The sequence below is a fragment of the Poecilia latipinna genome, unplaced genomic scaffold, assembly GCF_001443285.1.
Source record: "Poecilia latipinna isolate Pla-1442-1.1 unplaced genomic scaffold, P_latipinna-1.0 Scaffold2378, whole genome shotgun sequence".
NCBI classification, from domain to species: Eukaryota; Metazoa; Chordata; class Actinopteri; order Cyprinodontiformes; family Poeciliidae; genus Poecilia; species Poecilia latipinna.
This window is the reverse complement of record NW_015114994.1, coordinates 42,851-56,842: the sequence shown is the minus strand read 5'-3', so window position 1 is coordinate 56,842 and position 13,992 is coordinate 42,851. Positions and strand designations below refer to the sequence as shown.

The 13,992-nt window shown below is 40.9% G+C and overlaps 1 protein-coding gene across 1 annotated transcript in view; it reads right to left on the bottom strand.

Moving 5' to 3' along the window:
• Positions 1-13,992, bottom strand: part of bach2b (BTB and CNC homology 1, basic leucine zipper transcription factor 2b) — a 32,349-nt gene that overhangs the window by 10,896 nt on the left and 7,461 nt on the right. Inside the window, exon 2 of the mRNA XM_015019126.1 lies at positions 4,182-5,693. Within this exon, the coding sequence (XP_014874612.1) occupies positions 4,182-5,693 (1,512 nt within the window). The remainder of the gene's footprint in view (positions 1-4,181; positions 5,694-13,992) is intronic.

Here is a 13,992-nt window from a genome sequence, read left to right as displayed (position 1 = left end):
GGATTCTGGGCATAAACTAACCATCCCCTCTGCTATAAATGACAATGACATCTGATTTGGACCACAGCTACATCATATCTAAACTACATCAGGTTTCTTTGGGATTGTGTTAGTGGAGCTAAAATCGAGGCCTTTACACCTGCCATTTACATAGCATTTACATATACATGCTGTTGTAATGAAGCTATTCATTTCAACATTACAACAGCATCAACAATGCTCTGAAGTGTCAGCGCAGTTTCCTTATTCTTTACTTGGAGATGCATGTTTTTGCCTCTTGACCAATCTTTGCACAAGAACCAACTTAACACCACCTACACTTTAACAAGAAACAACAGCTCTGACAGATGCAAAGACAGTGGGCACACTGAGCCAACAACAAACAAATGTGTTCTGGGTTTTTTGTGCTGATTTAGCTTTAAAAGAAAATAAGACAGCCAAAAACCTAGATTGAAAGTCAAACAACTGCATAAAGGATGTTTATGCAATACAAGGTGTAATACCAGGCCTACCTAAACCAGGCAAAAATTAAAAAAAATAAAATAAAATGCCAAATGTAGACATCAGCAACTAAAATGCTGTTAATGTATAATCACTGAGAGAGAGTATTAGCAAAGAAATAAATGTGTGGGCAATAGAGGACTAAAATCTGGTGTGACATAAACAGAACACTGGACAAAGAGAATAATAAAGAGCAATACAGAGAATTAAAATGCAGTTAAAACAAAACATTAGAGGACGATAAGAAAACCCACAATGTGATACATATCTCACCTAACAGGGTGGGACTGAAGTGCTACATAGAACACAACACTTATCACAAAGAACATGTCATATTATAATTGTAACCTACAACAGCTTCATCTGATTTACAGCCCTCATATACCAACAAGTTCAGATAATAGCAATCGAATCCCTCAAAACTACGGACATTCATGGACAGCTTTTTATGGACTTTTCAGGTTAGTCTTTCATTGTCCCTATGCAGGGACGTCCTCAGACCTCACTTTGGTGTAGCCAAAAAATCCTGATTAGACCAGGATCTATCAGTTCTATCAACTTAAGCATACAAATCTTGATGTCGATTTCTCTATGTACACCGCTTTTCATTTTAAAATCTGATTAAAATGTTGTATTTTCAGGAACAGTTTGCTTAGTGGGCAGATATAAATTATTTTTTAAACATCCCTAGTTTTCAATCAGTCAAATATAAATGTGTGTGTGTATCTTCCTTGCAACGAAGTTAATCAAGATGAGCAAAGTAACATACACACTGACTTATACACGACCACAAATTGTAGTCTATTTGTGCTATTCACTTCCAAAAGGAGACATTTATGCGGTAACTGAAGAGTGTAATCTTTCTTCCAACAGTTCCTCATGTCCTTTATGAAAGGGACTCTAGTATTTGCTCTATCAAGCCACTAAACACACCACATTGAAAAGACATGGGAAACATTTCCAACAACCATTCACTCGTGAGTTTTTCTTTTCTTTTGTTTCCTTGACACAGCTAATAGTTAAACTGAGACTGCAGGAGGATTTACTCTGCTGACATCCTCACTCCTCTGTATTTACTCTTTATTTTAATGATTTTTGTTTGCAGTAATTGCTGGCATTTTATTATACATTTATAACTTTATATAAATTTGGCTTGTTTGTCTCTTAAGTAAACTGGAGATGACACTTTGCTATTCTGGTTACAAAAAATAAGTGTCAGATAGACTTGCATCAATAGTGGCAATTCTCCCACCCCCTGGCACTTGCCTACAACATGACCTTCCACTGGGCTTACATTTAAACAACTTTCTTTTTCATGGAATCTGCAGCTTATGCTTAACTTATCCTGAGATGCAGCTATTTTTAATCTCTTCAAGCCTTCTCTCCTAACTGTACAAACTTAACTCTTGTGCGTGCGAGGACTAAGGCAAATGATACACATGATATGGGTGTGGGGTCGGTTGGACCCCATTTGTAAACACAAGGATTAAGAATAACTACCGTGTTTCCCCGAAAGTAAGACAGTGTCTTACTTTCTTTTTATCCCCAAAAGCCCCACTATGTCTTACTTTCGGGGTATGTCTTATATTGGGAAAAAAATGTCGAATTTTTTGTTTTAACCATAAAATTAACATTTATTAACAACCTGAACAGTATTGTATTCACCACAAAACAGTTTTATAAAAGGAAGTGCCAAGAATGTATTGTTACAATATTGCATAACATGTAAAACAATGAAAAATGGTAAGAACGAACAGTGGAATACTGGAAGATAAAACAGATTTACGTATGGAGAGGGGGACGGCGCGGACGTGGGCAGGAGGCGGCACGCAGCTAGATGAGAGGTGTTTCCCCGAAAAGTAAGACATATGTCTTACTTTCGGGGTACGGCTTATATTAGCCGACCCCCCTGAAACCCCCGATACGTCTTACAATCGGGGGTGTCTTACTATGGGGGAAACACGGTAATAATAATAGTAAAGTTTATTGCATTTGTTCATCTAAAAATGTGTCTCAGAAAGCATGATGTAACATTACTTTAACAAGCCAAAGAAGTGACTCAGAGATCCTTACTATAAGTAACAACTGCATAAGAAGCAGATCTGAGCCATAGTCATTCATGAAGAGTCTTATCAATTGTTTGTGATAGTGAGCGGAAAGCTGGCAGATAACCCTGTGTGACTCAATAGAGATTTGACAGAGGATATTGTGTGGAGTAAGCCGGCATGTACAGTGGCTGACACATAAATAATAAAGTGTGTGCCCACACAGAGAAATGATAAAAGGGACTGAAATGTCTCCTTGTCATTTTGTCCTGTTTTCACTGATAATAATAACAGTCTTATGAATGAGTTCCATATAATTTACAGAGACACATTCAGCTCATCAGAGCTCCATGAATCTGATGGGGATGGATGTTTTAGGCCATACAGTGAGGGTAATAATCACATATTATATCTGAGCCTGTTGGTGCAGCAGAACTGTTGCACACCCCTTTCATGTTGCTCCAACATACCAATGTGTTATGTGAATTTCATTGCCATGGTAACACACTATTTCTCTCCAGATCCTCCTGCTCTCTCTGCACACTTAGAGCAGCCCTCTTCACAAACCTCATCAGAAAAATTGTCCTCACACCTCTGGCAAATATCTCTGAGTGTAATATCAAAAGAATAAAGATGGCAGGAAAACAGAGAATCTAAAGGTCACAAGTTCACGCTCTGCAACAAGCAGCATGTCATGTTACTGACTCCACACAGACAATGAGCAGTGTGGTACACAAACCCCCACATGTATAATTCATAAGAGATGCATTTTATATTCATACAATGAGATAGAAGCCTATTTTTTAATCCTAAGAGAATCCTGAGAGGGAAGTTTGGAAATGTGTATTCACCTAACAGGAAAACCACAGAATAGCAAAGACCGTTTCAAATTATGAGCCAAAAATAGTTTCTCAATCTTGGACAAAATCTACTAGTCTCACTGTCTTTATGCCTGGGTTATTTTGGGGTGACAGTCAGCCTCTCACTGATCTTTATCACATAAACAACAACAGCCGTATAGTCTGAGGCTTGGAGGACGTCTCTCCAGGTGGATTACGGCGGGATGATTAGAGGATTGTCTATTCATTCTTGTCAGCACAGATGAGCTGTGTTTTAGTCTCATCATGAGTCTGAGGTAATACTTTCCTCCTTCTCTATCTTTAGGGTAGCAGTGTAAAACTTTATGTTCACGTGTCAAATTTACCAACATTTAACATCATAACTAATATTTTGAATGATTTAAATTGCAAAAACATATGATGTGTATATTCTGGTAATTAGCTTTGTTAGATATTCTAAATATAGTGTATAAGACCGGTTCTTTTAAGAACTGGTGAAGACTTTATCCTAAGTCTACCCATAGCATCCTGCATGTAGACTGTCCTCGAGACTCTAAGCTTCAATACTCAGAGTCATTAGAGCCATTAAAAGCAGGGCATAAAGCAAATTAATAATATCAAAGCCCATCTGTGCCTTTTGGTAGTCCTGTAAATCTTGTACTGAACAGTCTTGCTTCAATTAAATAGTGACTTAATGACTACTAATACAGACCCAGAAAGAAGGCCACTGTAAAATAATTAGCCATTATTGTGGTGATATTCTACTACATGTGACAGGCAGTGTGTTCCTGCTCACCTCTGGCCCTCGCTCTTGAGCATGGCATGACTCACTGTCTCCTTCTGAGAAGGAGCCGGACTCATCGCTTGAGTTGGTTCCATAGGACTGCTCACATTTGATTTTGGGTCGCACCTGGTTGAAACGAGCATCCCCTCCCACATTTTGCTCCTGCTGGTCCACATTGAGGCATCGTGCCACATTGGAGCATGGTGAGGAGGAGAACTCGAACTGGGGCAGGCTGCAGGGAGAGCCTCCGCTACCATCCTCTGCATAGGAGTAAGAGGAGCAGGAGCTGGAAGTTCTGGTGCGTGTCTCACAAGGCGGCGAGCGTGGGCATACTTTGATTGGCACTGGGCAGCTGGTGTTGGGGCGTGGACGCGACAGGGCTGGGGGCTCAGAGGAAGTGGTGCTGGGAGAATAAGCCTGGGAGTTTGGGAGGGACTGGCAGGATTCAGCCCACAGTCCTTTTGTCACTTGCTCAGAAAGCTCCATCTCCAAAGAGTTCCCACCGGGGTAGGAATGTGCTGGCGGTCCCAGACGGTTGGAGGCCCCTGAGGAGAATATCACACTACGGCGGTCTAGCTCAACTTCCTGTTTGCAGACACCATCATAAGAAGCAGACTTCAGAGACAACCCTGCAGGGAAACTATCTACCTCCTTTGGGGATGTAACAGACAGATCCAACTCCCCAGTAAAAGGCCTGAAGTCTTTTTTATGATCTCCCTGAGAGTTTCCTTTGTCCTGGGGGCAGACAAGTCTGTTGGTGAGTAGCTGCTGTGAAGTGTTGGACAGACTAGGAAGGTCTATTCCTTTCTTGAAGTAGGCTTGGAGGCAAGATGAGGACTTGTTTCTCTTGGTTCTTTCCAGAGATAAGGGGTTATCCATTTCCATAGCTGTCACACTGTCCTTGTCCCTGACATCCTGTTCATCTCCTGACAGGCACAATGAGATGGCCTCTTCCTCTGCCTGTGGTTCAACTTTTATCTGTGTCACGGGCAGCCTGCCCTGACCCGGCAGAACCCCACTGATGCTGCTCTCCTTAATTGTGCTTGGAAAACCTGAGGTACTGGTGTGTGAGGAGGTGTCATTATTGTGCTTGTTACAAGCCCACTGATATTTTCTGTACTTTGGGCATCGTGGTAGATCTGATGCTCCATGTCGCTCAAAGTCCAGCCGGCCATCTGTCAAGTTACTGGACACAGTCATTGCTAACCTGTCATCGTCAGGAGTCTGAAAGGAGGCCAGGGTGTCTGCACAATGCCGTGTCCTGGGGGAGGCGGGTCTTTCACACTCTGACTGCATGCTTTCATCCTCTGAGTTGATAGCCTCCGGTGCCCCCCTGTGGCAAAGCATGAGGTTGTCCTCCTCTCTGCGTAGCTGAGCCTCCAGGAAGCGAAAGCATGAGTCCTCAAGGTTGTGCATGCGCAGGAATTCTGCACAGCGGATGACCTCCTGGATATTTTCTCTGCTGAGTAACAGCTTAGCAGTGTAGGCAAACTGCAACAATGGGGCGAATCCCCTGGCAGTGACCTGCAAAGAGGAAAAAAAGGGAAATTGCCAGTATTACCATGAGCAGAGCCATAGTTCAAATTAGCTGGAGTATGGTGAGACAGCTGCAACAAACACAAAGAGAGTAAAGGAAGAGTTAATCATTTTATCAGATCAGCATCACACCTGCACTAAGATCTACAGGCAGGCTTGTGTGACCTTCATTCCTATAACACCCTGTGGGACATTCCTTCAGTCTGACAGTTCTTCCCTGTGATTTTATCAGTTTTACATAAACCCATTCCTGTGTAAGTAAAACATAAATTGATGCTTTAAATGAAACATGGTTTAGGTAAATGATGACCATTTCTGAAGGCTGTTCTATTTATAACCAATATACAAATTTTACACTTCATTTTAAAAACTGAATTTGTTGCCAGGTGGCTATTTTGATAGCTACAGTGTTACAGTAGATCTAATCCTGCTAAACGGAATAAAAAAGCCAATATGGTCATGGTCCTGGCCTGGCTCTCCAGTCTCACTTTTTCTGTCAGTGCCCCCTGCGTCCTCAGGGTAAGTGGTTGTGAATTTGTAAGAACACAGCTTATCCCTGTAGTGGCCATGTGGCAAGGGATGTACAAGGGAAGTCTTCTATTTGGACTTAATGCCAGATAATTAGCTAATAGTCAGGCCCTGGAGAGCTGCAGGTCTCTCTCTGCTCCTGTTGTCACTGAACGTTAAGAGATGAGAGAAAGGAGTCCAAGACTTTGGTCTGTCTGCAGGGAGGGATCAGGATAAGGTCTATAGCAAGGTGAACACTCCACTCGGGTCAAACAACTAATCCCTGCAGCTTTATCCGGGCTTTTTCTGTGGCCACAGTTAAAACCTGTTAAATGTAATTATTGTGGTTTCACTCCAGAGTGACTACAGCATTGTTTATTTACTTGACACACCTTCTCAGAGGCTGACTGGTGCAACTTGCCTTACAAGCCTCAACAGACATCATATGGAAATGAGACACAGAATGTAAACCGTTTATCGGCTACTTTGTGAGCGGAGGAGCGGTGCAGAGGTTTCAGACATGGTATGGGCAAAAGAGTAAAGGCAACTCAGCTGGGAGAAAAAAGAATATTAGCATGTCCTTATGATCTGAGGGAAACATGGGCACCAAGCCTTGTGTTAACATCCAGCAGCAGCATCCCAACACGCCTGTGGTTTTAACCCTTGTTCTGTGTTTGATCCACCGGTAGAATTGCACACATCAGACATTGTTAGGGGGAAGCTGCTGACTCTGTATAAGGTGGAGGGTTGTGGTAGGTGTACAGTGTGATCTGAGTGGAATGGATTGGGGGGAGGATTGAAACTTTGACTGGACAATCTGCTCTAATGATGAGCGCAGCAGAATACAGCAATTACAGAACCAATCAGGAAGAGGCTCTTCAGGAAGAGGAAGAGGAAGAGCTACATACAGAGACATTCTTTTTACAGTCATTATAAAAAAAAAGAAATACACATTAAATTAAGTGAGTCCAATATGTCTATTTTTGCACATTACTTTCTATAATAGTCTTGTACTATATTTTCCATCCATCCATCCTTTTTCTGTACACCCTTGTCCCTATGGTGGGATTGGGAGGTGCTGGTGTCTATCTCCAGCTAATGTTCTGGGCGAGAGGCGGGGTTCACCCTGGACAGGTCACCAGTCTGTCACAGGGCAACACAGGACAAACAACCATGCTGATGGCGTGGGTGTGGATCCTTATAAGCGGACCTTGATTGATGATTGGACACGCCAGGTTGAGGACCAGCGCTGAGGTTGGAGGCGAAGAGCATGGCGCAGCAATTGGGTGGAGCAGGTGAGGCAGAAGTTTTCCAGCTTGAATTTGCGCTTATAGCTTCATATCTTTTTCTTCTTAGCCTCTGACAGGCTGAACATGTTATGTTTTGCACTTGTTTTACATAGAAAAGTAGCCATTGGCCAACATTGTCTTCAGGGTAAAAAAATAAATAATAAATACCTCTATATCTCTATTATCTGATCCATCATCTATATCAGAATAGAGGTTGTTAATAAAGGCAGACATCCTTTCAGGATCTACTGCTGATTCGTTCTGATGGAAGTCTGACTGCTGTCCAGTAGCTAAGACGTTGGTAGCAGCAAAACAAAATGCCATAAAAAATACTGACCAATCTCTTTTCAGCTGTCTTAGTTAGTACTCATACTGGATAAAAAGAGCATTACTTCAGTCACATCTGTCTTATATCTATATTCATTTTAATCCCTTTGACCTCTACATATGATTTTTTTTTTTTTTTTTTACTGTGGTTGATCTTCTTTCTCATGATCTCCTGAGGGCTGACGGTCACAGAACACATATAAGCAATAGCCTGGTGTACGCTAAATAAACAGCCATCAAATAGTTTGACTTCAGGCACACACACTCCCAGAAACCCGATGAGGAGTTGTGCTAATGGTGTGGCAGTAGCAGCCTGAAAGAGCTGCATCCAGAGCTGCTGATAAACAGCAAAACTGCTGGAGGAAAATTGCTGAGCTACCAGAGATCTGTTTTCAGCTAGTATCAGCAGCAGCTACCAGTGGGAGCACATCTTTATGTGTGTCCAGCACCATATGTGATTACTCCACTGTTACAAGCACCACCACAGCCTATTAAAGAAAAGCATAAAGAGAGGGGAAAAGGATAAAGGAAGGCAGAAGGTTACATTCAGGAGAAAAATGAAAGGTAGGGAGAAAGGAGCAGTGTTAGAACCTAACTGTTAAAAGTGGAAGAACAGGGACATGCAGTATTTCCTGCTCATTAGCTGTCTGCTAGAGCAGCTGATAAGTTTCAGCTTTAAGAAACAAAGCGTGAGACAGTAAGACAAGTTAGAAGCTAACAACTCTGTTCTGGGTCTGAGCAGGCCAAATGCTAACATTACAAGGCAGGAAATGACATGTAGTGTCCGGCCTGCTGGATATCCTTTCATAAACAAACTGAGCTGTATTATATCAGAACACTCCCTATTTCTTAACAAGCACTACTCCCTTACTTTAGCCTGCTGCCTTCCTAATTTATGCAAATGTGCTTCAGTGAATTCCTGCATGTCATGCATGCTAATGACATAGCAAAGCATGACAATAGACTATTTCACCATCCAAGAGAAAATCTTCTGTTCCATCAGATCTGCTGAATAAGCTTCCATAAAGCTGTATCTGAGTAACAGCTCTGTGGATCTGAAAGAGACAATAAACTGCACATTGTCAGCAGTGGATTAGGCTGAAATGCTGGAGGAGGAAACAGTGCAAAGACCACAGCATGCTGCAGAAAATAATGACTTCATCTCAGCAACTTACCTAACTCCACAACGGAAAGACCTGATCTACACCACAACTTGCAGTAGAGCTGCATTCTACTCAGACTCTATCAACATATTATTAGATTTTTCATCTGGATTCTGGAAATTTTATCCTTCTGTCTACTTATGTTTCTAATAAACATATGTAGTTATACAACCCTGCATAACTACAGGGTTGTTCAAAAGTATTCACACTATGAATTTTCTGCATTTTGTCAAATTATAGCTGGATATGTCATTATATTTCCATTAGCTTTATGGGACAAATAAACATAAAGTAACTCATTGCAAAGTGGAGGGAAAATTATGACAATAACAAATAATTTGATTATTAATTTGTAATAATGCCTTATCTGTCATGATCCGTGGTTTTCTGTGTTTATTTTGAGTTTTTCCATGTGATCTTGTTTCCCTGTGAGTCTCTGTCCTGTCCTCCCTGTTGATTGCTCCCCAGGTGTGTCTCATTCCCCTGATTACCCCTTGTGTATTTAAACCCACCTGCTGTCTGTGTTCCTCGTCGGGTCCTTGTCAATGTCTATGTGTGTCTAACGTCTCAGTTTTGTCTTACGTTGTGTGTGCGCTCCAGTAGAACTGTTTAGTCCTGGTAGTGTCAGCTCTCGTTTCTAGTCCTGTGAATCAGTTGCTACCGGTACTTAGCTGTGTGCTAGTCTCTGCCGTGCTGCCTGTAATGGACTGTTGAGCTTTATTATCACCATTAAATTCATCATCTTCACCATACCTGGGTTCTCGGCGTCTCTCCTCACCTCATCTAAACCGCCCTATGACATTATCAGTATACTGACACTGGTGACTGAATATTCTATCCAATAGTGCATCCAAGCAGACCATTATGATTCCACATTTTCATACAGTGATGAGTTTCTCTAAGTGGCACATCAGAACAGAGGTAAACGAGGGGCCTGGAGCTACAATAACCATGAATTCAGATCAAAACATTGCAGTTCTACTTTATATAGACCATAAGAGAATGATTTACATGTGAAAAGAAATTATGTATAAGCATTATGCGTCCACTTTACGAGCAAAATGTAAACATAATTTTCAGTCACTGTAACATTTTCTATTGGGGATGTGAACAAAGTGCCATCCTCAGAGACAGCTGAAGCTCAGACTTTCCTCACCCTGAAGCTAAGTGAACCCTTCTCCCCTGACAGTGGATTAAATCAGATAGTGAATGTCTAATCCACTGCTGGTGGAGTTTATAGTACAGACCGCACACTAGGGAGGGTATAACCCCATCTCTACACCATTTAAAATAAACAGAGGTTATCATTAGTCATTTTTGAAATTATGACTCACGGGAACTTTTCTGTCTATAATAACAGATAAAAGCTAACATACAGGCGAGCAGTCAGCTTTAGGTGTGCCTGAACAGAGCATCTTTCAGATCCAAAAGATGAAATCTTTGCATTCTCTATGTAAAGAGTGAGACTCTGTTAATTATTCAGGGTTTTGCAGGTTTAACTCAAAGAGCTTAAATGAGAGGATGACACTCCAGGCTCTCACCTGGCAGGCTGGCTACTAAAGGCGCTCCTCTATCCCGCCTCGCGCCACCAGACAAAGAGAACGCGTCGTCTCTGTTAGCGTGCCACATGAGATGTGTCCTAGTATTGGTTGAGATAGACCCCCTGCTGGACCAGAGGGGGTGGGTAGCAGCGTAAGCCCTACTCCCACTGTAGTTTATCATTCCTCTCTGTAATGTTTCCTCTTCATCTCCTACCAATGAACCAACCCCCATCTGTAGAGGGAAAGCGTTGTTCCTGGCTCCTTACTACCACCATCTGTCTAACAGGCTGCATGTGTGTGATTGTTCAAGCCAAGCACTTGGTATGAGACAAGTCGGTATGAGGCGCGTTCAGATTACAAGGCATTGTGCAGGTCAGGCCCACACAGAGTTTAGTGAATAGATGTTGATTATCAGCTTATGTTTGAAATATTTTAGCCTTTGTTTCTAGGCCATTTTTGTTTATTTGCACACAAGGACAATAAAGTCACAGGGTCATAAGAGCGTAGAGCTGGGTGATATGGACTGGGCAGAGTATGTCACAATGTTTGTCTATTTCAAATGAACAATCCAGTTTAGTTCAGTACAGTTATTATTTAGTTCTGAGCAAATGCCATCTTGAGGCACTTTGCAAAAAAAACCAAAAAAAGGGCCAACTGGATTCAATTTTGAATCCAGTTTTTAAGCCAAACCAGCAGCAGCTTCAATACATTTGAGGATAAAAAGCATAATCATATCAATAACTAAAGGGATTTTTTAAACCTGCAGTAAATAGAAAACAATTCCCCAGAGCATTTTGGAACATGCTTAATATCATGGACGTGGTAAAAACATACACTTTCTCAACAATCAATGCAATGTACAAAACCTATTTGGATAATTACAAATATGTTTGAGATCAAACATAAAATAATGCAAATCAAGTTTATATTGGCTTGCATTTTCTTTGTTATTGAAGCATAAGGCTGGTCTTCATCCTTTTTATTGACATTTTATGTTCCTCAATAAAATATTGTCATTGATTCCTTATCTGGCAAAAATTTAAGGTTAAGTCTATTTACCAATATTAGAAACCCAGGTGGACAGAGGAAGAAATGCAGAGATTGTCTTCAAAACATAAACTGCTACCAATATATTTAACGTTACAGTGGATCATTACAGTGTTTTTGTAGATTCCAGCAGAAAATATGGTTAGGAAATGAAGAAGGATTTTAATTTCAATGTTTTGACAAAATGTATCAATCTAACCATATGATTATTCCAACAATTTGACTAGAAATGCTTATTGCAGATGTTTGATAATGAAATCCTTTTATTCCAGTCCATCCTGGTTCTTTTCTCCCATGGCTTTCATCTGTTAAATTGGCACCAAAGCATCCAGAAATCAACACACATTTTCTTCAGAAATCTTGAGGCGTCTATCAGCAGCCATATAGAAATATAAATAAACAACACAGATAATACACTATCAAAAATCTTTTTGGAGATACATTTTACAGCTAAATGCAAGGTATATATATCCATAAAATGTATCACATCTAAGTGTTATCTTGTCTATAGTTTTGCTTTCCAGGAAAGTAATACATTTAAATGATAATTTTGTGTTTTAAAGGCTTGCTTGTTGGTTTTGGCCTGAATGAGGCAAATAAAATATAGTCATACTATAATTTCTGTATTTTTCTGAACTTTTATTAAAATAATGCTATTCCTTTATATAAAGATCCATCAAGTATTTTTCTTGGTATCAGCATTTTGGGAACTCACCCAACATCAGTGAGTCATGCTGTGTTTCTGTCAGACTCTCGGCTGAGATCTCTAACATTTTTAAAGACTGTCTGTAGGAGATATGCAGATGTTTTGGACTCTTCTTCTTACTGACACCTTTGTACAATAAGATCCTTCTGATCATTTGAGGCACCTCTGAAAACTATGGCTAGAGTTGAAGGATGCAAACTAGAAATGGTGAAAGAGTCCTAATAGGACAGCTAAGTTTTATGTATGTTTATGCAGGTTATCTGTTATTGATGGTTAGTGTCCAGTCAAGAAAACTAGCGGCTGGAATGGAATCAAAAGGTGTTTATAAAGGTGTTAGTTTAAGGCCATTTTCCCTCTAACACATTTATTTGGTTTTCAGTTGAATAGTTAAAGTTATGACATGATTTATCTTTGTCATACTTTTTTATCATCACAAAAACCTGGAATGGGTGTATGAATTTTTATATACAACCTAAAACAAAATGACAAAACAAATATGTCCAGCATTCCATTTTATAGCAGACGAACTACATCTACAGTAGTAGTAGTAGTAGTAGTAGTAGATTTGAAGGACAGTGAGACAGTTAAATGTGTATTTTTAGACTAATTTTAAAGAGACAGATGACCTAGTGGCACATCTATGAAACCCATGTGGTTTTTTGTAGGAATTCTGGAACATCTGAGGTCTGGTTGGTGGATCACAGTCCCACTCATTTCTTTTCTTATGGCAGCCCATTAAGTTCCATCTGCAGGCCACAAAGTAAGTTCCAGAAAGTTCTCAAAAAGAACAATAAAATGATCAGCAAAGTACAAATTTCATTTACATCTTCTCTGAATACAACACGATCATGTTTCTCTAGTGGAGACCTCTCTCTATGATTCCTCTCATTAGTTCTGATTAATGAATTGCTGATTGTCATGACTCCAGATCTGCTGAATCTCAGTTGAAATTATGTTAATATGAGGTAAGCAGCGTGCTTCCCTCTGTCACCTCCCAACAATGCCACAGAGTGAAAACAGGATTATTTTGTCCCCATGATGTGATAACCAACAAAGCCCTCTGAAACAACTGGCTGCCACTGTGCAAGCCTGCAATCACATTAGAGAGAGATGATGTCACCAGCTGTGCCAGCCCCTGCAACTCCAGGGGCTTACAGGCCACAAGAGGGGGGTGATGGCAACATGGACAGAACTAGTGGAGGAGTGGTCTTTGTTTCATCTGACCTAATGTTCCCCTTCCTCTTAGCCAGAGACAAGGAGCTGATGAACACTAGTGGATACTCATAGGTGGCGGGCCTGCAGATGCTGTGCAGTCAGACATGTGAGTGTCAGTTAAGTGCTGCTTCAGCACAAGTAGCAATGCTGAAAGATGCAGTTCTGAGCAGAAAAGACCCTCCCCCAGCATCATGGAGAAGACAGAGTTCAGGCTGGAGGCAGGGATGCGCGTCAGCAGACTGAAGCCACTGACCGGAAAGCATGGTGAGACATGAGACATTAAAATCAACCATCAGTGGATGGTGTAAATAAAGGCTTGAACACAGTCTGAGTGAAATTAATCTGTCTGTCTGGCTCTTTGTTTAAACAACAGTGTCAGACAATTTTAATGGTAAGCAAATTCAGCAAAGTGACATAAGTAAATATCCCTTTCACGCATGAATTATGATCCTTTATGTCAGAGGTTCCCAAACTGTGGGGCGCGCCCCCTAC